This window comes from Triticum aestivum, chromosome 4B (assembly GCF_018294505.1).
Source record: "Triticum aestivum cultivar Chinese Spring chromosome 4B, IWGSC CS RefSeq v2.1, whole genome shotgun sequence".
NCBI classification, from domain to species: domain Eukaryota; kingdom Viridiplantae; phylum Streptophyta; class Magnoliopsida; order Poales; family Poaceae; genus Triticum; species Triticum aestivum.
Window position 1 is genome coordinate 37,940,266 of NC_057804.1, and position 24,569 is coordinate 37,964,834.

At 47.4% G+C, this 24,569-nt stretch overlaps 1 protein-coding gene across 1 annotated transcript; it reads left to right on the forward strand.

Annotated features, from left to right (window-relative positions):
* The first annotated feature begins 9,178 nt into the window (after nucleotides 1-9,178).
* LOC123090863 (pentatricopeptide repeat-containing protein At4g01570-like) lies at nucleotides 9,179-12,158 on the forward strand. Its single transcript, XM_044512216.1, has one exon. It carries the CDS (start codon nucleotides 9,208-9,210, stop codon nucleotides 11,617-11,619), a length of 2,412 nt encoding a protein of 803 aa, XP_044368151.1. The 5' UTR covers nucleotides 9,179-9,207; the 3' UTR covers nucleotides 11,620-12,158.
* The last annotated feature ends 12,411 nt before the right edge of the window (nucleotides 12,159-24,569 follow it).

The following is a 24,569-nucleotide window of genomic DNA, read 5'->3' on the forward strand; positions in this document are numbered from 1 at the left end:
TCAATGAACACCTCATCAATAGCACTCCTCATTGCAAAATCTTGATCTGTTATTATGTTCTTTGGCGCAATTCCACCCATTGCATGCAAGAATGCATTAAACAGCCACACAAAGTTACCAGATAGTTCGTTTCGAACAAACCCACAACCAAATTGGATTGACTGCCCATGGTTATTAATGCCAATGAAGGGTGCACAGGGCATTTTGTACATGTTTGTCATGTATGTTGTGTCAAATGAGATGACATCATTGTATCTAGCATATGCCCTGCGCAACGCACCATCTATCTAGAATAAATTTTCCACTCTGTCCTCATCATCAAGCTTTATTCTCCAATAGAAATCTGCATCTTGTGCCTTCATATCTTGGAAGTACGAGATTGTGCTCCCCACATCAGCATGGTGGTACTCCATCCGGAATTTAGCTCGCTGGTTTGCGATGTCCTTTGTTGTGTATGGTACATCTTTAGGATTCCCGTAGAACCATTCCATTAGTTGCATCTGTCTTGCTGTCTCTATGTTGCATCCGTGCAATATCTTCAAGAAGTCCTGCTCATCTTTTGGAATGTTCCTATGTGATGATAGGAACTTTGTCAAGGACGGCTTTCTTATTAGAGGGTGGTTGTGGTCATCGTTGAAGCGTTTAACTCTCCACCACGCATCCGTGTGGGTGATGTAAAGGTGGGCCGGACATCCCGACCTCACAACCTTCCATCTTTTCCTCTTCTTCACAATGCCTTTTGGGTCCTGCACATCCTCTATCTCTTCCTTGTTTGTTTTTGGCTTGCCGTATTTCCCACAAACCAAGAGGACTCTGCTTACAGTATTGTCTTTGATTGTTTTTCTGTATTCCAGTCTCATTCCAAACCCATGTCTCTGTGCATATTGCCTGTAGTGTGCATAAGCTTCCTCAAAAGTATCAAACTTCATCGTTTCATCAGGAGGTTTCGGTGTGGAGTATGCCTCGGTATTTTTGTCTCCCTGTTCAGCATTCTCTCCCCCTGTTTCTGGACTCGCTGGCTCGCTGACTGAATGATCAAAGAAGTTTTCTCTCCCCCCTATGCTGCTAGTAGTCGGTTCTTTGCTTGTTTCTCGAACCATCGGGTTGCTTCTAGATGTAGCACCTATAATGTTTTTGAAAGTTGTTATTTTGTGTTATATTTTCTGCCTGCCAAAACTAGTGGTAACTTGTACTCCACTTGCTTGGTAAAGTTTGCATGAATTAAGATGTTTTTTGTAGCTGTAAAGTGAAAGCATGTAATTCCAACTGCAATACAGATCGCATGATAATTCGTATGCAGTAAGTGTGGTAACTGTACCTAAATTCATGGTAACCTGTGTGCATCAAGCTACGTGATTTGTGAATTGTTTCATGGTGAATGTGATAGTTGTAAATAACACAGGGGTGATAGTTGCAATTCAATTATGATGGTAACAAGTTTGTGTACAAAAATGTGCTAGCATGGTAAATGTTTTACCTTCATCTGTTTTGGCAGAACCAAAGCTTGCCGTGTGTGCATATTCACACTGTTGGTTTGTCCCTACACCACTCATCATGACATCCACATTACCCCCGTTGTCATGCGCCATTTTCTTGTGTTGCAGCACCTGCTAGCACATACGATTGCACCCATTAATTTTCCACAATTACAAGCAATCTTGATTATTTTTTCACAACAACTATATTTTTTTTCCTTTTTACTGCACTAATTACTTCTTTTTTATAACAAGTATCATTTTGGCAGTAACCAGTATATGGGAGTATGACAGCGACAGTTTCTATCAACCTCATTTCATGAACATCATTTTTTATCAAAAAAGAATGGTGGCAACAATGTAAATCAACACAGGTTATTCTTGTAGTGCTTTTAGCACCTTTGGTTCTGAGTTTTCCTGGTAATTTGTAATGAATTAGCATGATAACTTGTTCTGACATGGGTGTGTTCAATATATAAAGGAAGAAAAGGATCTTTTTTTATGTTGAATAAGTCTTCCAGGATGCTGATTACTCAATGCACACACTCTGGTAATCTATATTCAATCAAGATGGTATGTCAGTTTTAATGAGAAAATTCATACATGTATTTTCTAACATGCTCCAAAAAAGATAGCTTGATAGGTTGATGATGATAACCTATATGTGTTTATGTTGGTAACTCAATGATGAGGTAACTCAATGATGTAATCTGTAAGTAAGAACATGGTCCAATTTTACCAACTTTTTGCCTGTAAAAGATGAATTTTAGTCAATCTTTTTGTTGGTAACCTGACTGAATTTGAGTGGTAACTCAATTTCAACCGAGAAATTACACACATGTAGTAAAAGTGCTACCTTTTTTGCATGCTTTAGTTCTTGTTGTTTTTTCCCCATGATTTTATTTGTATGAAATGCAAATGCAGCATGTGTATAGAGGTTGAATCACTTACCTCCTTTCTTTTCTGCCTGATTATGACGAAATTGAGACGAATTGATGTAACCCCTATGATGTTCTTGTGGTAAACCGGGGCCCTCCCTCAAATCCTTGTGTTTTTGGTGGTGTTTTTTTGTGGTTTCCTTTTTTTTGGTGGATCAGATCTGGGGCCGAGGTTGCCGGCGATGGAGGCGCGTCGGGGAGAGAGGAGAGAACTGATCGGGGCAGGTGGTTGTTTCTTGCGATGGAGGTAAGAAACTAGGTTTTGGGTTGGTAAGTCACGTGTAGGAGGGGGGAGGTGGGCCAAATGGGTTGTGTTAACTGTCTTGGGCCTCGATGCGTTGCACGGGGAGGGACGCAGGAGGGGGGAGGTGGGCCTCACGAGAGAAGTCTGGGTCGTGGGTGGAGCTGTCGAAGTGGGTCACACGCGGGGAGGGACGAAGGTGTATGATCGTGCGGATCTGTCGCTAACCACCAGTCGGCTGGTGGTTAGTTGCGTCCATAATACAATTAGCATTGCAGTTATGGACTCTTAGACAGACATCAGGTAATTAAATTATTTATTACAGTTAGTTAAACGCATACACAAGCGTTATGCAATGGAGATGGCCTAATATAATGTGTGTTAAAAGAGTTTTGAAATGGTTTGCTTCGCGCCTTCGCCAAATAGATCAACCCAACAACCGTAATCTTCATTGCCAATTCTTCCCCCTTTGGGCTCTTGTACATGAGTTCCAACTTGATGAGAATGCCGAAGACATCATCCTTTGAAAGCACACCACTAGTGAGCATTTTCCGCGGTCTCTGCATACAAGGCACAAATCCTTGGTTTGGCATTATCTTCTATGGACCATATGGTTTAGAAGCATTGGGCACCGTCAACAACCAAATTATTTGCTTGATTGGTCATCCAAGATAGAATTTGGACTGCCAATAGGCTTGTTAAACGAGGGTGGACAAATTATGGACTTTGCCCCCTTTGCAAAAGGGAACACGAAAGTGGGCCGCACCTATTCTACAAATGTCGGTTTTTCTTGCGTCTTTGGAATCTAGTCATTGGAAAACTACATCTTGAGAAGTTGGACACTTCTACTTAGCACCTGGATGACTCCATGAAGGATTGGTGGGAAAAACATACCGCAACCGGCACACCTCATCATAAAGCTATGTCATCGCTAACCATGCTAGTGTGGTGGTCAACTTGGAACAAAAGGAACGTAAGGGTATTTCGTCAAAAAAGTGTTCCACCACCTATATTACTCGACGCTATTATTTCGGAAGCAAACCTTTGCGTCGTTGCCGATGCTAAGAATTGTTTTTTGAATAGGAGGATAGCCCTCGGCCTCTGCATCCGAAAAATGCATGCCGCTATATTATTAAAGCAGTTGCAGCAAAAAACAAGGTCTGGTATCCGAGTACAGCTCGCAAAAGGACTAAAGATAAATAAAAACTAACAAAGTAAATCATAGCCACAACCGGCTGGACAATAGGACATAGTGGATGAACACCTATCATACTATGCGACCGCCATCCAAACCGGTTGAAGATAGCCCGTGCTACCATCTCCCATCGGTTGCACCGGGTAGCCAAATGATCCCTGGAGTACATAGGAGTGAGTAACAACCACGTACGGATCAATGTCGTAGCTCTAAAAGTAACATGCAAGAAGTTTAAAATACTTTGCCTATTAAAAATCATATCGTTCCTGCTATTCCATATAGCCCAAAGTAGTGTGCATATTCCAATCCGAATACGTGATGCAATAGCAGGTTGCATTCCAGATAGCCACGTCCCAAACAACACATCTATGCTAGTTGGAGGGGTAATGTTAAAGGCTATATGAATGATTTGCCAAAGTAACTTCGCGAGAGAGCAATGTATGAAGGCGTTGTATGGTTTCGTCTTGGTCACAAAAACAACATCGTGCACTACCTACCCATCATCACTTTAGCAAATTATCTTTGGTAAGGATCACCCGTTTGTGGACAAACCACATGAATATTTTGATTCGCAAGGGAACCTTTACTTTCCAAATATGTATTGATCTTGGGATTGGGCCAGAATTAATGAGATCCAAGTACATAGATTTAACCGAAAACACTCCATTGACCGTTAACTTCCAGTGAAAGGAGTCTGGTTGGTCTGAGAGTTGAACATCCATCAACCTCCGCACCAAGTGTAGCCAGGAATTCCACCGTTCCCCTACTAAAGACCTCCTGAACTGGATATTTGATAGGTGGGAACCCGATGAACAAGTTCACGCCCGAGGGTGGCCCAATCTTCACGTCGTAGGATCGAATCGGGGGGGGGGGATAACTAGCTGCAAGTAGCCGGTATAACTAGCTTTATACCTGCCAAGGTTGGATGCAACACGTACGTTGGGGATGGCTGAACGAAGCTACAAGAACTCCAACCCGCTGTCCGAACAATCGCAGAACCACAAACCGGGACTAATCCACACAAAACGGCCGGAACTGTAGAACACGAACTAGGGGGAACCAGAGGCTCCTTCTCGTGAATCTGGATGAACTCACAAGAGAAAAGGTAGCAAGATCTCTCGGATCTCTCTAGCAGTCTTGCTACATAAGCTTGTAGCTGAATGGTTTAACAAAAGGTTTTCTAAGAGGATGGGGGAGATGGGGCTTTATAGCAGGGACAACCCCCCTTAGCTAGGTGTGAAAATGGTTTCAAAAGTAAGCAGGTTTGCATGCCTTCCTTGGGGGAATAAGCAGTAAACTTTGGGAGTTGTTGGAGAACTCCTCGGAAATTCGCGAAGCCCTGACAATCTGGACACCTTCCACGAGAATGACTAGTACTTTTGACTCACGACTTCAAATGATGTGAAGTTTTTTGCCTTGGAAAGATAATTTGATGTAGCTTATGTTGATGTACCCGTATGGCCCCGTCTCTCCACCACATGGCTTTGGCATAACGAAACATCAGAGGTAAAAACTGACAGCATCAGCTTCACTTGAAACTTGTTATCTCCAAACTTGGTCATCCAAGCCGGTTGCTTGAAGAGCTCATAGGCTGTTGGATTTCTTCCATGTGATATCTAAGTTCAACCGACAACAATGGAAATGAAAGTGCAGCCATGTATTCAAGATTATAGTATGAACTTAAGTTAGCGTTCACCTGTTCATGTGTTTGCTTGATTCGACTTAGTAATTCCTTCCAAGTAAATTGTACACTTTTCTGAAATGTCATGTATGATGTTCCCATGTGCTCATCATCCTCCCTCCCTTGATGAAGAGTCGTCCTTGACTCTCTTTGATCTACAAAAGATAAGCAGAAGGGAAGTAGATCATATCCATGCAAAGGAATAATGCAATCCTCATTTGTAGCTTTCACCTTCGAATTGTGTTGCATCTGATCATTTATTTGTTTGTCACAACTTAGAGTTTGTCCAGGGATGATTGGTGTTGTTTCAGTGACTGAGATGTCCTCATCAATATTCAAAGGCACCGTCTGTAATAATGTTGCCATGTAATCCTCCTTACGTTGCACAATATTATACAAAGCGGGATACTGAAGGGGTAGAGGCATCTCTCCTAACCATTTATCCTCCCAAAACCTTGTTGTCATTCCGTCCCCAACAACGAATTTCGCCCTATGAAAAAGGTCTCTTTTGTTCTCATGAGCCCCTTCCAAAATGGTGAATCATTAGGTCTTACGGTAACCTGAGCCAGAGTTTTAGAGTGTAAATGTTTGTTCCTTCAAATTTGTGCTCACATGCCATATGATTGTATGGATAACCTATATAGCCATTTGCTTAGCAGGCATTTATTTTTAATCTCGAAGTTCTCAATCCCAAGACCCCCTAGTCTTTGGGTCGACAAATAATATCCCATCTTGCCAGGCGATATTTTACCTTAACGTCATCTGACTGCCAGAAAAAACGAGATCGATAGAAGTCTAGTCTCTCCCATACCCCTTTAGGTGTCTCATAGAAAGATATAAGGAACATCAAAATACTAGTAAGTACTGAATTGATCAGCACCAGCCGACCTCCATAAGACATAAGCTTACCCTTCCAGCAACCTAGTTTTTTTAAATCGATCTTTGATGCATTTCCATTATTTTATTAGTTAATTTTTGATGATGAATTGGAATACCCAGATAGCTGAACGGTAGGGATCCCAGTCCACAGCCGAATAATTGTTGATAAGTGTCTTGTTCCTCTTTGGCCCTACCAAAGCAAAATAATTCACTCTTGTGAAAGTTAATCTTAAGTCCCGACAATTGTTCAAAGAGGTACAACACTAGTTTCATATTCCTAGCTTTTGCAAGGTCATGCTCCATGAATATAATGGTGTCATCGGCATATTGTAGGATGGAAACTCCCCCATCCACCAAATGGGGAACACGACCACCTACTTGGCCTTTCTCCTTGGCCCGACCTATAAGCACGGTCAACATGTCTGCCACAATGTTGAATAGGATAGAAGACATCGGGTCTCCTTGTCTTAGGCCCTTATGCGTCTGAAAATAATGATCGATGTCATTGTTCACCTTAATCCCGACACTACCCTTTTGGACAAAGGAATCCACCTGATTCCTCCATGCCCCATTAAAACCCTTCATGCGCATGGCTTGTTGTATGAATGGCCACTTGGAACACCATTGCTAGCAACTTTCCCCTCGCCTCCCGGGTCGCACGCGCGTGCGGCTCCGGAGGCTCCCCCAACCCTAGAACAGCCAAGCCCTCATATCGCCTCCTCCGGCCATTGCCGGCGCCGGCACCGGTGGTGGGGATGCGCCCGGCTGCCGAAGGCGGCGGGTGCTGGTGGCAACCCCCCGACGGACCCCCTTCGCACGGAGCGGGACGTCTCCGGGGTGACCATGGTGGTGGAGTGGCCGGCGGCCCGATTCGCGACGATGGTCGTCGGCGCACGGAGAGCGCGATGGAGAGGCGGATCCAGGCGAGCTACTGCAGAGTGGTGGAGGTTGGTGGTGCGCGGGCGCTGATGGTGGCGGCGGCACGAGCTCAGCCATGGAGGCGGCAACGCCAAGGAGGCCCAGCCAGGAAGGAGATCCTGCGGGCAGCGGGCGGGCGGCTACCTCCTCGTGAGGGGCTTGTGGTGGTGCTCTTGGAGGCGCAGGTGCTGGATTGTGGATGGAGGTGCGGGCCGGATCTGAATCGTCTCAGATTCGATCTGGGTCTTTGGGGCTGTCTCCATCGCCTAGCAGTCCCCTGGTGCGGGTGAAGGCCGACGTGGTGGAGTAGGCCCTTGCACGGCGTGGTAGGAAGCGGCGGCTCCTCGTCTGGATTGTTGGTGGCGTGTTCTCTCAGCAGTGCTGGTGTTGGAGGATCACGACTGTGCAGCTTCATCAGCAATTTGCTGCGGTGACGGTGGTGCAAGGACTCATGGACAGTGCTTCCCCAAACCTTGAGGTATGAAGATGAGTGACATTACGGATGAAAATCATGTCCGGTTCTGGCCGGGCTGGCGGCGATGGCACCTGCGGGTGTCGTTCCCCTCCCTGGAGGCATCGCCGAGTGTGTCGCCATTTTCCTTGTCTTCTTGGTGTTGGCCGTTGTCTCCAGGCGAAAGCCTTGATTCGGTGTGGGGTCGGCACGACGGCGGCGTCTTCGATGTCGTCTCTCTGTTGGGAGCATTGTGACAGGAGACATGGTTTGGAGGTCCTACGCTCCACCGGTGTTCGCCGCTGCCCTAGCTCGTTCTTCTCCAGCGCAATGTACGGTTGTTGGTGGTGAATCCAAGATGGTGCCTTTCTTGGGTCGAATTGAGTCCTGCCATCCTCTTGCCACCTCCTTTAGGCATTAAGGGGGAGGGTGGTGCGTTGATGAAGGAAGCTTGGCGAGAGCTGCTGTTCTTCGGAGGTGACTGACGTCGGTCGAGATGCGGCGAGGTTTTCGAATTAGGGTAGGGTCTTTTGTGTCGTATTTGTGTTGTCGTTGTTGGCTGTCTTTGGACTAGCCGGTTGTGGAGTGGGTGCTACGCTCGTTGTTCGCAGCGAGTGATAGTCGTCTTATACTTGCAATTCTTTTTTTCTATAAAGCTATGGTACGCAATTTGCGTACTCTCGAAAAAGGAATGGCTATTTGACCTTATCATATGCCTTCTCAAAATCCACCTTGAAGATCACCCCCATCTAGTTTCTTCGAATGGATTTCATGTAAGACAACCCCTTCTAGGATATGTCTTTCAGGCATGAAAGCAGTTTGACTCAGTTGCATCATCGAATGGGCAATTCGTATCAATCTACTTGTGGCTATTTTCGTGAATATTTTGAAACTCGCATTCAAAAGACATATTGGCCTAAATTGTTCTATTCGAATTGCTTCCTCTTTCTTTGGCAACAACGTTATCGTATCAAAGTTAAAATGAAATAGTTGCAGATGGCAGTTAGATAAGGCAAACCTTTATTTTTGTTAGTGCTTGCTTAGTGTTTTTGGTAGATTTATTTAGTAGCTGCATTTAGCCAAACAATTAGCCAAATATTTTGAATGTATGGCTTGAATGATCGTCTCTCGCATCCGTGTCCGCGAACGGATGCCGGGGCGAATTTGCGGGTCAGCGCCCTAATAACGTTTCTATTTTTATTATTTTTTTAATAAATGTCAAACGTGTGGCACAAATACATAGTATCTCCAAGATTTTTTATGGCAAGTTTACTGACGCGAGGATGACAAATTTAATTGTCGACAATGACAACTTTATTTTCGACAATGATATATTTGTAAAAAGCATCATGACCGGATTTGCTTGGTGCAGGCACATGTGTGGCATTTAGAAAAAAGAAAAAGAAAAAAGTCCGATGAACGAGACGCCATGGCCTGGCTGGTGGCTGCCATGCCGATTCGCACTCTCGCAACGCCAGTGCGCCGCGGCAGGAGAAGCTGGGGGAGGTGTAAAAAGATTGCCCACGCGTGGGGCAGAATGATGCCGCCGGCGGCGCGCGTCCGGCGCCTGGCCACGGCGGCCGCGGCGCCGCTCTCCGACCTCACGGACGCGCTGCTCGCCACCCGCCTCGCCAACCACCTCCTCACCACGCCGCACATCCCGCCCGCGCTCCTGCCCGCCACGCCGCTGCCGCTCCCCGTCCGCCTCCACGTCCTCCGCCACCCGGCCCTCCCGCCCACCTCCAAGCTCTCCTTCTTCCTCGCCGCCACGCCGCCCGCCTCCCCGCACCTCGCCGCCACCTTCCCCGTCCTGCTCCGCGCGCTCGCCACGCACTCCCCTCCGCTCCTCGACGCGCTCCTCCCCTTCGCGCTCTCCTCCCCGTCCCCCGACGCCCTCCTCCCCGGCCTGCTCTCCGCGCTCCTCTCCGCCTCCCGCCTCGACGCCGCGCTCGCGCTCCTGCAGGACGCCCCTCCCGACCTCCTCCCGCGCCTCGCCGCCGCCGCCATCCCTTCCCTCATCGCCTCCCCTGACCCCCTCTCCGCCGTCCCCGCCATCCGCAGGCTGCTTCCCATCGCCTCCCACCCGCCTCACGTCCGAGCCACCAACCGCCTCCTCCTCGCCCTGTCCAAGGAGAACCTCTACGATGACTTCTGCCATGTGTTCGACGAAATGTCAAGGAGGGGCCTTCCTTCCAACTTGAGGTTCTACAACATTTGCATCCACGCCTTCGGCAAGTGGAAGCGCCTGGATAAGTCGCTGAAGCTCTTCGCGGCTACGAAAGCTGCCTCTCCTCCGCTGGTGCCAGATATATGCACGTACAATTCGGTCATTCGTGTTCTTGTGATTGGCGGGAGGGTGGCTGACGCTTTGCTGGTCTTTGATGAAATGAAGTTGGCCGGGATCCACCCAGACGTGTTCACTTACCGCGCGGTTGTGGATGGGTGCTGCAAGAGTTTCAGGATGGATGACGCACTGCGTATGTTTCAGGAGATGCGCGGGGGCACCGGGCTGAAGGGGGATGTCGTGGTGTACAATTCGCTTCTAAATGGACTCTTCAAAGCAAAGAGGCTTGATGAGGCATGTGGTTTTTTCGAGACAATGGTGGCGGATGGGATCCAATGCTCAGCGAGCACACACAACACCGTGATCGATGGGCTGTTCAAGAATGGGAGGGCAGAAGCCGCATGTCGGCTGTTCTATGAGCTAAGGAAGAAAGGTCAGCTATTGGATGGGATTGCATACAGTATTATGGTAAGGGAGTTCTGCAAGGAGGGCACAGGGGACCAAGTTGCAGAGGCAGTCAGTTTGGTCAAGGAGATGGAAGACCGGGGCTTTGTTATTGATTTGGTTACCGTTACATCATTACTTCTAGGTTTTAACAAGAGTAGACGGTGGGATTTGGAAGAGAAGATAGTGAAGATCATAAGAGATAGCTCTGTCTTGCCAGATGCCATTCGATGGAAGTCCAACATGATGGATGCCTTGACAGGACCACAGGATAGAGCGAAAGATGGAACATCAATCTTTCCATTTGATGGTAATATGAACGATGTGATGAGTTTGCTCAATCCTGCAGTATGCACTGATACAAATGAAGGAACCACACACAATGAACCCAAGGATGATTGGTCTTTGTCCCCACACTTAGATCATCTTGCCAAACATGCTGATCATTCAAATAATTCTGCTATATTTACAGTGCACAGAGGTCAGAGGGTGGAAGGCATGGGGGGTAAAACTTTCGATGCTGACATGGTTAATACATATATGTCAATCTTTTTAGCCAAAGGGAAGTTGAGTGTAGCCTGCAAGTTATTTGAGATCTTTACAAATCTGGGAAGGAAAGGGACAAGTTATACATACAATTCACTGATGACCTCATTTGTCAAGAAGGGGTATTTGAAGCAGGTCTGGGCAGTTCTTCACGAGAGGGGTGGACAACTCTGCCCCAATGACATAGCAACATACAACCTGATAATTCAGGGTCTTGGCCAGATGGGGAAAACAGAGGTTGCTAGCTCAATCATGGAACAATTGTCAAAGAAAGGTGTTTACATGGATATTGTTATGTACAACACTTTGATCAATCAATTGGGAAAGGTCGGGAAGGTTGAAGAAGCAAACTGTTTGCTTGAGCAGATTACCACAAGGGGCATGAAACCAGATCTTGTTACTTTTAATACCTTGATCGATATTAATGCGAAAGCTGGTAGGTTGAAGGAAGCCGACAAGTATTTGAGGAGGATGATTGCAGAAGGCATTGCTCCAAATCACGTGACGGAAACAATAATGATTTTCCTTGATAAGGAGATTCAAAAGAAAAAACAGCAATCTAAATGAACTACCGAAAAAGCATGAATAATATCAGTGCAACGAAGGCTTTTTCAAGATACTATATTGGCGAAAAGGAACAGTTGTTGTAACAAACTCTACGGAGAGGTAGCTCTGTTGTGAATCGAAAATGCCATGAGGTAAACTTTGCAATATTTTGTCTTAATTTGAGATTTTTTTTTACCAAATTTTCATTTACTACCTTCAGAGAGCATGACGATATCAGGTGAATGAAAATGTAATCATGCATAGGCTAATTATAGTTAGTTTATTCGATTGTGAGTATCTGTTGGGAAGTCCGTTGAAGAATGCTTCCTTAGATGATTGAATGATGGGAGTATGTACCTACAACTACAGTTTTTTTTTATGTTTTTCGTTTTTCTTATGTGAATTATGAAGTCATGTATTTCACATGTATCCTAATTTATTAAGTGATATTGTATGAAACATACAAATGCCGTGTGATATTTGATATATATGAATATTTGGACGGCCATTAACTTGCTTCATTATGTTAATATATGAAGATTCCCCCTTTTTTTAGATCATTGCTCTTGTTAATTGCTTGAGCTGGTTCACTCCCATTTTGCACATGAATATTTGATAAGACTATGAGTATTTAGTTCTATCCTGACCTTTTGAACGTTACCATGCTTATGCATCTTTTTTATCCGGGGCATAATTCCTGGCTTCTTTTATTGAATTCAAAGATGTACAAGATTACAATGACACAAATGAGCCATGCATCTTCCAGACATTTGAGCACATGAAACTGAAAAGGAGATGCTACAACAGTCACCGCATTCAGGAAAACATAACAAATCAAAACATTGTAAATGTGGGAACTGTTGTCTTCTGCTTGTAGCTTCGGATTCCGTCATGGTTTATCGAAGCAGAGAGATCACTGATTTACGTGACCTCAGACTACCTGAGCACCGAGCAGTCTCTCCCCTGCAAAGAGGTGAAACGGAAAACAACTTCAGCCAGTTTTAAAATCTTATCGTTAAAGGTCAGTTTGTTTCTTTTGAATCAAATGGTCTATGAGACTGCATGTAATCCAATTATGTACCAAATTCCTGTAGATTCCAGATTCCCTGTGTACCAGTTGGCTATAGAGTTTTCCAGTTGAAATGGCGCATGTCTCCCGCACTAGAGCATTTCTGATTACACCCCAGATGGATCTCACATTAGATCGGTTGAGAAAATATGTTAGTTTCCTGCCCTTTCTCTAGGCAGGTCTGGCATGATATCCTCTCCTGGCTGAGGATGATGTGCAGGCCATCTGACCAGGACACCTCCCTCCAACGCATGGTGGCTAGCTGCCAAAGAGACGATTCCCAAATCTCTTCGCAAGGGACTGGCCACCGTGACGCTGCTGACGGGATGGATGATCTAGAAACAGCATAACGCCTGCGTCTTCTATGGGATTGACCCTCTGTCCACTTGCTGACCGAGAAAATCAGAGCCGAGGCAGCGCTCTGGGCTCGAGCTGGGGCTGCTAGTCTTCGCTTGGTGATCCCAAACACCTGGGATGTCCATTAAAATCATTGTAACACAAACTGTAAACCACCTCCCAGTAGGCCTGTAACTTTTACCAGTCTTTGCATTTTCTCATAAAAAGAAAAATAGGTCAGTTGCCTCTCGTGCTCCACAAAGCTTGCAGTTAATGATGCATATTGTTCCTTGTAAATTTTCAGCACAGAGATAAAAGAATGCATCTAGGGAAGTATGTAGACTGCTTCATGGTTTACATGGCTCGGCATGAAACTCGAGATTCAGTATGAAACTATCATGGTCCTGCATTTTCTGAAGTGGTGATCAATCCAAACAATGAGGTTCATACTGGAACTAGTTGTGGAATCTATATTTGGCTTTATTTCCACCATAGTTTACTTCTGAGTGTTTCCCCTTATTATTTTGCTGTTTCTTTACACCTGATGCTCATTAACAGGAATTTTTAGCAGTCAGCGAGCGGAAGGACTACACTTTAAGTCGTTAAGGAATTCTGTTGTCCACTCAGAAATTCTCTTTGAGTGGTAGCACTCAGTTTGTTCTCTGAACCCTGTAGTGCCAAAAGAGACTTGACAGTGTGAAGGTGGAGGTCAAAAGATGGACGGTTTTAGCTGTGAATTAGCACAAGTGGAGAACTGATCTGGATGTATTGTGGGTGCTCTCACATGTTAAACATGCCTAGCCAGAGTAACAGGAGTAGAAGCAAGGGAGTGTGCCATGTGCGCTATTGAAGTATTGAGTGCTACGCAGATATGTTCCGTTTGGACTTCATGTGCAGCAACATTTCTGCTGCGTCCTTCATCTCCTCTTTGAATGTGTGGTTGCTAGACAGCTGTAGCTTGATATCTGTGAGATGGATGGCATTAGTTTGCAATTAATTCCTAGCAGATTGGCAGGTTAGCAGTTACATGCTATTTTCAAGTAGAGGGGGGTTGTGGTTTGTGGAGAAAAACGTGAATCCGAGAACAGTGGGCAGCTGCTTTGCTGGGACTGGAAGCTGTCTGTTACTTCTATGTAGCACTTCTCCAGGATGCTGAATTTCAGGCCGATTCAGGCCCCGAGCCAAGTAACCATGGAGGCCATGAAGCACCTTTTGGTCCAGATTGAGAAGAGAATCTGAGTGCAGCTGCGTAACTTCGTCCGATTTGCTGTGCACCACATATCTGAAGCAACAACTCTACGACTGTTTAGTTCAGTTCTCAATATTCTTTGGTAAATTGGCGCTACCAATTCTACATAGTATAGACGAATAAAACAAATATTTCGGTCGAAATCCGAGTCTTTCCAGTTGACCTGCTGTGTGACTGTTTTAAATTACGAGGTTGCTTCGTAGCGGCAATTGCCCGACGTTGTTTCTTGTGGCAACTGTATAATCCAAATCCAGCAGTAACTTTTCGATTGCTCATCCTTTTACTGCAACCTGACGATGCTAAATTATTCAGAGCAAATAGTGATGGTGCTCGCTTGTCTAATCGGAAACAAGTGTCTACAGTTCAAAGTTTTTTCATTGCAAAACAGTTATGTGCTGGTAAATTATTTAAATCTGCCACTAACAATTATTTATAATTCAACGTTTTTTCATTGCAAAACAATTACCTTTTGCAGCCTTACACTGTATCTGCCATGCCGTTTTCAGTATGCTAACTAACCCTCAGCTGTTGTGCTCTATTTGTAGAGTAAGAAAGATGATCTGCTTTCAGCAGGCACAGTGGGGTGGTGGCTTGCAGCTTTTATGGAGGAAAACCGTCAATCAAAAAACAGCTGGTGGCTGCTGCGCTGGGACTCACTTATGTGGGACACTTAGTGAGGGAGACGCTTCTAGAGACCTTGCTAAGAAAGCTTGCTCTGCCACGTAGATGAGGTGAGTGAGCCAGCTACTCTGCGACCGTTTAATTCAGCTTTCATTAAGTACTTCTGGTAAACAGGTGGTATCAATCCTGCTAGTGGACGCTAAATAAGATACAAACGGTAACAAAATATTTCGCTCGAAGTTGGAGCCTGACCTTTAGGCAAATCTGCTGTGCAGTGGTTTTGAAGTATGAAGATGTCCCGTAGTGGCCATTGTAGTATGAACCAAATGCTATGAGATTCCTGCCATACTCTGCGTAAGCTTTTGTCTATCGTCACCAGTTTTTACGCGTGGTAGGTGTCAATAGTTTACCATTGGTCTCGGTGTTCAATTTCTTTTCCTGCAACATGACGACACTAAATCATTTTTTAACGAATAAGTATAATATGGTGCCCACTTGAATAATTTTTAGGCTGGTTGTAGCCATCGTTTTCATTTTCTTTATTGCAATTAGTACGTTTTTTCTGTTGGCACGGGCATGCAGCAACCATCCAAAATCTGCCATGAATAGACTACACTTCCGTAGTGGTGGTGGGTGTCAATCGCGAAACGTGCGTACGTGGTCACATGCACATGATTCGGCGTAGCAAACCATAGAGTACAGTTAGCAGTTGTCCGTTTAGGCGGCAGCTGAAAACTGTGCCACAGGGTGCACTTGATTCCAACGTTTTTCGTAGAGAACTCGAGCCGTTCGGGTGCTGGACGCAAGCACAAACAGGCTCTGCTTGATACGCAAAGTGTCCTGGCTCAATCCATGTTGCGTTCCAGAATTCGAAGGCATAATGTCGAATGTCTGGGGTACCCCGTACTCCCTGACATGGAGTGCTCCCATATATTTTGGTCCATTTAAAAGTTGCTAAAAATTCTGGGGAAAAACACAACATAATACTACCAACAGATTTCAAGTCCAAGGGGTTCTTAAGAAAAAAAAACGATTTCAAGTCCAAGCTAATTGTTCAAGAAACAAAAAAGAAAATTCTAAAATTAATATTGTCCATGCTCCAGATATATGGACCAAATTGTGAAAGCTACTATTCCAAATAAGATTTGTCTTTCTTTTTTGTTTCTAGTTATGTGTTGCAAATTTGGATTTATCCTTGTAACATTATTAGTACTATGTGTTATATGTTAATTTGGCCAACTATTTTGTTCATGAATTTTGGATAGAGGCTTTTATACTAGGAGTACTTTGAGGCAGGTGAAGTAGGTGACAAGCTGGCATGGGATGATTAATTGTGGCGTTTGGGTTGGTGCACAAGAAGAGAAACTCATGTCCCAACAAGCCTGCAAAGGGTAATATATATGCCAGTCATATCTCAAGATAAGCAAGTGTGCAAGGGATGGACCTGAGCATCAGGGCGCTTGGGCACCTACATTTTTTCCTTTTGCTTCAAGCACGCTAGCAACAGATATGGGTATGGGTGGCATCGGGATATTACCCCACAGCTAGGATCTTTGACCACCGAGTTTAAAAAGCCGGCGAGTTCGCACGATGAACTTCAAAAGATGCCTATCACAAATATGTTGCTCATTTGGTGCATGTGTGATGAGATCTCAAAGGTGGTCTCGTTGTGGCTGTGGCCGTAGGAGAGCTTCTAGGTCTTGTCATCCTTAAGAGCTTGTGCGAGGTCGTCCTTAGCTCGAGGGTCTTCAACCTTGATTGATGCAAAACACTACATATTAGTATTGTTCTACATCTGCCCTCGGCAATGTCGTAGTACGTGTTTTTGGTGATGCCAAGCGACATCATAAAATTTGGGCTGCCTGCAGCAATAAACTTGTATTTAACCATAGTTTATTTAAATGTATGCATATGTACGTAGCTTTGACATCACTAGTTCCCACTCCTAGCGCCCCCACTGTCCCTGAGGATTGGCCGGCATTAGTGTTTGCTAGGCAACTATAGCTTGATATCTGTGAGATGACTGGCGTTATTGTTTGCAATTAATTCCTAGCAGATTGGCGGGTTAGCGGTAACATGCCAATTTCAAGTGGAGCGGGGTTGTGGATGGCGGAGGAAAACGTGAATCCTGTTGGATAAGTGAGCAACTAGTATTTCCTGAGGGCCAAAGGCCATTACATATACATGTGTGAGAAAGTGCAGAAAAGCCCCTTATACAATGGGGATGTACACAATGAACTATACACATCTACACCCCCCCTCAAACTCATGGTGGATCAACAACACTGAGTTTGGAGAGGAAAAACCCATGCTGCGCTCGAGTCTGTGCCTTCGTGAAGAAATCAGCCAACTGTAACTCAGAGGGCACATAGTGAAGAGCGAGAGTCTGATCCTGCACAGCAGCACGCACAAAGTGGGTATCCACGCCGATGTGCTTGGTGAGCTCATGCTTCACCGGGTCACGCGCAATACTGATAGCACCGGTACTATCGGACAGTAGAGGAGTGGAGGTAGTAGCAGACACACCAAAATCCTCAAGTAACCACCGTAACCAGATCACCTCAGCCGTCAACATAGCCATGGCTCGCAACTCAGCCTCTGTACTCGAGCGAGAAACTGCAGTCTGCTTCTTTGTCTTCCAGGCAATAAGAGAGCCGCCAAGAAAGACACAATAAGCAGACAGCGAGCGTCGATCCGAGGGATCACTAGCCCAGGTAGCATCAGAGTAGGCCTGGAGCTCAAGAGAGCTGGAGCGGGGAAAGAAAAGGCGCTGAGAGATCGTTCCACGAAGATATCGTAGAACACGGAGGAGATGACTATAGTGGACAGAGGTGGGGGCGGAAACAAACTGACTCAGGATGTGGACAGGATAGGAGATGTCAGGACGCGTAACAGCAAGATAGACAAGACTGCCAACAAGATGACGATAGCGAGTGGGATTAGGAAGAGGGTCACCATCGGTGGCACGAAGCTGAACGTTGAGCTCCATGGGAGTCACAACCGTACGCTCATCACCGAGAGCAGTGCGAGCAAGAAGATCCTGAATATATTTTTCTTGGGAGATGTAGAAGCCATCAGAGGTCGAGGAGATCTCAATCCCAAGAAAGTAGCGAAGTGGACCAAGATCAGTCATAAGAAACTGGTCGCGAAGGCGAGCCTTAACAAAGGCAATGTAATCAGTGTCATCACCAGTGATGATCATGTCATCAACATAGAGAAGGAGAAGAGTCCGACCACGAGGAGACGTGTGAACAAACAGTGCGGGATCATGGTCACTGGGCAAGAAACCAGCGGCAGTCACCACAGATGCGAAGCGCTCAAACCAGGCGTGAGGGGCCTGTTTGAGACCATATAGGGAGCGGCAAAGTCTACAGACCATACCATCAGGAGCATAGTATCCCTGTGGTGGCTGCATATAAACCTCCTCACGCAACTCGCCGTTGAGAAAAGCGTTCTGAACATCAAGTTGAGAGATAGACCACTGACGGATAGAAGCCACAGCAAGAAGAGTGCGGACAGTGGTCATGTGAGCCACAGGAGCGAATGTCTCATCATAATCACGCCCCTGCTCCTGCTGAAAGCCACGGGCCACTAGACGAGCTTTGTAGCGCTCAAGAGAACCATCGGAGCGAGTCTTAACTTTGTAGACCCACTTGCAGGTGATGGGACGGACACCGGAAGGAAGGGGAACCAGATCCCATGTGCCAGAACGCTCAAGAGCAGCAAGCTCTTCGGCCATCGCAAGTTGCCATTCAGGCTGAGTCATGGCAGTTTGGTAGGAAGTGGGCTCAGCAATAGCAGAGAGACCATACCGATTAGGTGAGTAGCGATCAGGCGGGGGGCAAGGCCGAGCACGAAGATTGTGAACCGGGGGAGGCGTGAGAGGAGGTGCACCAGAGGTGGAAGGCTCGTCAGAGGAGACATCCTCAGTACGAGATCGGCGAGTATAGTGGAGAGGGAACGGTGAGAGAGGGTGACGGACTGGAGATGATGGTGGAGAGGTGGAGGAAGAGGATGGAGTAGACGGTGTCGGTGGGGAATAAGAAGGAATGAGAGGTGCCGGAGGAAGCGGTGACACATGAGGCACATAGTCGGGTGTGTCAGGAAGGAGCAGGAAAGAAATGTCATCCACAGAGAAACTCGAGGAAGGAGAACGTGGGTAGTAAGAATGAGACTCGTCAAATGTCACATCATGCGAGATGCGCAAGCGACGACCCACAGGATCCCAACATCGATAGCCCTTGTGCTCATCACTGTAGCCAAGAAAGACACACTCAACCGACTGAGCAGTCAGTTTGGTGCGTTCTCGGGGGGCAAGAAGGACGTAACACACACATCCAAACATCCGAAGAGCGGAATAGTCAGGGGAACGTCCGGTGAGACACTCCATAGGGATACCACCCTGCAAAGCAGTGGAGGGCTGAATGTTGATGAGATAGGTGGATGCGGAAACAGCCTCAGCCCAAAAATGGGGTGGAAGGGAAGCAACAACCATTAGCGCACGAGCCGTCTCAAGCAAATGACGATGCTTGCGTTCGGCAACGCCATTCTGAGCATGAGCCCCAGGACATGAGAACTGGGCAAGAGTACCCTGTTCTGCTAGAAAACCACGCAACAGCTGAGAGATATACTCCCCAGCAGAGTCAGCACGAAAGGTACGAATGGACGTGGCAAACTGAGTGTGAACCATGGCAGCAAAACGTTTGTATATAGAGAGAACCTCGCTACGAGATTTCATGAAGTAGAGCCAAGTGTAGCGAGAGAAATCATCAATAAACAAAACATAGTAGCGATGACCACCTTTCGAATCAAAGGGAGCAAGACCCCAGACATCAGAATGAACTAAGTCAAACGGATGCTGAGATACTGACTCACTAGTAGGATAAGGTAACTTAGTCTGTTTGCCAAGTCTGCAACCATTACAATGTAAGGAGACATCTCCAGATACAGACCCTAAGAGGCCTTGACGAACTAAAGAAGACAAGCGAGAGCCACAGATGTGACCAAGGCGATGATGCCACTGCTGGAAGGACGCAGACGAAGAGGCAGCAAGAGCATGGGAGCTGGCAGAAGTGGCGGCAGCGGAAGGAACACAAAGCCAGTCAACCTCCCAAAGGCCCTCTGACTCACGGCGCCGAGGGCTAGCTCCAACCAAGACCTTGGTGTGACGATCCTGAATGGAGCAAGAGTCGGTATCAAGAATGACACGACAACCAGAATCAGTAAGTTGGGCAGCAGAAAAAGGATTCATGGTAAGACGAGGAACATGTGAAACACTTGGAACAGAGAAGGACGGAGTGGAAAGAATACCACGACTAACAACAGGAAGAGATGTGCCATCGGCAGTAAGAACATTAATAGGCGAATCAAGAGGTCGAAGAGAGGATAATACAGAAGAATCAGAAGACATATGGAAGGAGGCTCCAGAATCCAAAACCCACGAAGATGTACCTGACTGTGTAGATGCCTGCTGTGGTGGAGAAGTGGCTGCAGTCACAGCAGCAGCTGAACCAGTCGACGAGGAGCCTGAGGAGGCCAAGAGACGTTTGAGCCTCACAATGTCCTGGTCAGTGAGGGACGTAGTCGAGGAAGATCCAGGAGTCCCACTGGAAGAGGAGCGCCGCTGGTCTCGCTTCTTCTCACGGCAATCAGACTCTGGGTGACCTGGCCGAGAGCAGTAGCCACAGAAGGTGTCACGGCGCGACCGGCCCCTCTCAGTGTAAGCAGGTCGACTCACCCCCCCCTGAAGGTGTGGGGAGGAGCGGTGGAGCGGTGAGCCGAGCAGACGACACGGGAGCACGAGCAACCAACACAGACGGGACCACCAGCAATCCAGCAGAGCGAAGGCGGGTCTCCTCAGCACGAAGCTCGGCAAGCACCTCCGAGATAGGAACACGACCGCGAGCAAGCAAGTGAGCACGTCTGGGCTCAAACTCAGAGCGGAGACGAGCTAGGAACTCGTGAACCCTGTGAAACTCCAAATCAGACCGCGTAGTCTGACAGCAACGGCAAGTTCCACAAACAACTGTCCTCAGTGAGTCAAGCTGATGCCAGATGGCAGAACACTGAGAATAGAACTCATCAACAGACGAGTCACCCTGCTGAAGAGCATGCTCCTGACGCACCACAGAGAGGTAGAGGGCATCGCCAGAGGGCTGATAGCGCTGACAAAGATAGGACCACATTGCTGCAACAGTGCCGAGACCCATGAACTCCGAATCAAACTGAGGTAGGACACTCGCAGTGAGAACAGCAGCAGCTCGAGCATCATCGTTGCACCACTGAGTGTAGGCAGACAGATCATCCCGGTAGACAGAAAGAGCAGCAGAGTAGGCGGATACCTGCTGATCATAAGCGTCAACTGCAGCATCATCCAGAGCCTTGGCTGCATCCCGATCAGCCTGAGAAGCTTCAGCAGCAAGCACCGGCGGTGCCGGCGGAACAGGGGCCACCGGAGCAACCGGGCAGGGCGGACAGGGAACCTCACCAGAGAGAACGCCCCACAGCAGAAGGCCCCGCATATGGATGCGCATGAAGCCCACAAACTCAGCGTAGTTGGTGCCATCAAAGATCACGGAGCACCGAGGAACAGCAACATAGCCCGCAGAAGACATGACGAAACTCTGTGCGGCTCTTCCTCTCTCTCTCCTCTTTTTTTTTGGAGAAGGTCAACGCCCCTCGATCTGGATCGGGGCTGAGAACCTCACGCTGGCTCGAGCCAGCACCGAGCGGGGAGATTGGGAGGCGAGGAGGACCGGCCAAGGGGCTGCACCTGCGGCAGCAGGTGAAGCAGCAGCTGCCCCAGCCAGATGCGACGGCAGCGGAGGAAGGCGAGGGCGACCTGGGTGCGCGCAGCCGGAGGCACGGCGGGGGCGCGGTGAAGGGGCGGCGGCGCGGCCGGGGCGCGGCCTGGCCACAGCAGGGCGGAGAGGGCGCGGCCGGGGCGCGGCCAGGCGGGTAGGTCGCGGCGGGGCGCGGCCGGGCGGGGAGGTCGCGGCCGGGGCGCAGCCTGGACACGGCCGGGCCTAGACGTGGCTGGGCACGGAAGCACGGGCGCGGGCAGGAGCTGCCGGGCGCGGAGAAGGTGGCCGGCGACGGGGGAGGAGAGGGCCGGCGACGAGGAGGCTAGGCACGGAGCTGCAGCGTGCGGGGAGGAAGAGGAACCTGGCATCTGATACCATGTTGGATAAGTGAGCAACTAGTATTTCCTGAGGGCCAAAGGCCATTACATATACATGTGTGAGAAAGTGCAGAAAAGCCCCTTATACAATGGGGATGTACACAATAAACTATACACATCTAACAAATCCAAGAACAGTGGGCAGCTGCTTTGCTGGGACTCGAAGCTGGTTGATACTCCTATGTAGCACTTCTCCAGGATGCTGAATCCCAGGCCGATTCAGGCGCCATTCAGGACAAGAAGCACATTTAGGTCCTCTGTTGGTATGACATGATTTAAAACAATGGCATGATTTCCAGTATACAGACCTGGTGTGCGACTGTTTTAAATCATGTCATTTGTTTCGTGGTGGCAATCGTATATATAATCCAAATCCAGCGATTACTTTTGAATTGCTCATCTTTTTAGTGCAACCTGACAACGCTAAATTAGATTCGGAGCAAGTAATTATGGTGCTCGCTTCGCTTGTCTAATCGGAAACAATTGTCTGCAATTCAACGTTTTTTCTTTCGTTGCAAACAATTTTTCTGCTGGTAAATTATCTAGTTCTACCACCAACACTGGACCTTGCAGCCTTACACTATATCTGCCATGCCGTTTTCAGTATGCTAGCTAACCCTCGGCTGTGCTGTGGTCTATTTGTAGAGTAAGAAACAATGGGGTGGTTGCTTGCAGCATTTAGGAGGAAAACCGCCAACCAGAAAACAGCTGGAGGCTGCTGTGCTGGGATTCACTTATCTGGGACACTTAGTGAGGGAAACACTTCTAGAAACCCTGCTAACAAAGTTTGCCCTGCCACATAGATGAGGTGAGTGAGCCAGCTACTCCGTGACCGTTTAATTCAGCTTTTACCACTCTTCGGTAAGCAACATGGTACTATCAGTAAACAAGTGGCATCAATCCTGGTAGTAGATGCTAAATACTCCCTCATCCGTTCCTAAATATGAGTCTTTGCAGAGACTTCACTATAGACTACATACGGAGCAAAATGAGTAAATCTACGCTCTAAAATGCATCTATATACATCCGTATGTGGCCCATAGTGGAATCTCTACAAAGACTTATATCGTTGTATTTAGGAACGGAGGGAGTACGGTCCAAATGCTAACAAACATTTCGCTTGAAATTCGAGCGTTTCCGTGATGCAAATCTGCTCTCTAAACTGTTTAAAAGCATGAGGATGTCTATGTGGTGAACTTTTTGTCTATCATCGCCAGTTTTCACGCGTGGTTGGTGGCGAGGTCAAAATAACCTGAGTAGGTGTGTCGTGTCCTCTTTGGATGTACTCTATTTTTTACCATTGGCCTCTATGTACATTTTTTTTCCATACTACCTGACAACACTGGTAGGCTCGTTGTAGCCATCACTTTGGTTTTTCTTTATTGCAGATACATATTTTACTGTTGGTATGGTCACGTACCGCAGCAACAATCCAAATCCGCCATTGATAAAACAACCTCCGTAGCCTCAGATAATGGTGGTGGGCGTGTCAATCGTCAAACGTGCGTACGTACTCACATGCACATGATCCGGCGTCAGCAAACTATACAAGTACAAAAGTATAGAGTACAGTTAGCCGTTCTCCGTTTAGGCGGCGGCAGCTGAAAACTGTGCCGCATCGGAGTCCCGGGAGCCAGGATGCATGCTATAGTTTTATAGTACGTACAATCTAGCGAGCCTCTTGGCTTGTGTCTAGATATTGATTTCTCTACACAGCAATTTGTTTCTCGTAATGAATTAATTAGGAGAGATGTCAAATCATGTACTCGCTCCGATTCATATTAATTATCTCTGATTTAATACAAAGTGGATCGGAGGGGGTTACTATTCCTTTTTTTTGAAAATCAAATAGTGTAATACTTGATTCGAAGCATTTTTCTTACGCTGCGTTTGGATGTCCGTATTGAACCCTCTGTATCGGATTTGGTATTCGCTGGCCTCAATTCAGCTGTTTGGGTGCGCACCGAAACGTCCGGGCTGTAATGGGCACAATACAGGAGCGAAATCGCTCTCACTCGCGTAGCCTACCCGCGATACAGACCTCCCTGGCTCCGATTTCGGTCGAATTGGCCATCTCCCGCAAAAGAAAACGTTTCGCTCGCGCGAGACCTGACTGGCTGGCTCCTTCCTCCGCGCGACCAAAAGCTTCAGGAGGTGGGCGGCGGCGGCGGCGACGCAGGTATCCATCCCAACTCCTCGATCTCCTCCTCTCTCCGGCGGCAGCGGCGCCTTCAAGCCCCCTCGGCCGCGGCCCCTTACCTTCTTCCTGCAGCTCACTCCTCTCCATCTCTGCACCGCACGACTGCCGCCGGATCTCTCTGACCAACTCAGGCCTTCCATTCCGCCCATCTCCAGCGGCATCAGGCCATCTCCTCCCATGCCTACAACAGCCTTCATGTCCCTCCCATCTATTCTGGACGCTGAAACCCATGTCATTTGCCATCTTCTTGTCCCTTTCTCTGGAAGTCGTTCTTCCCCTTCCCTGGATCCCCTTCTTCAGCTATAAATTCGAAGTG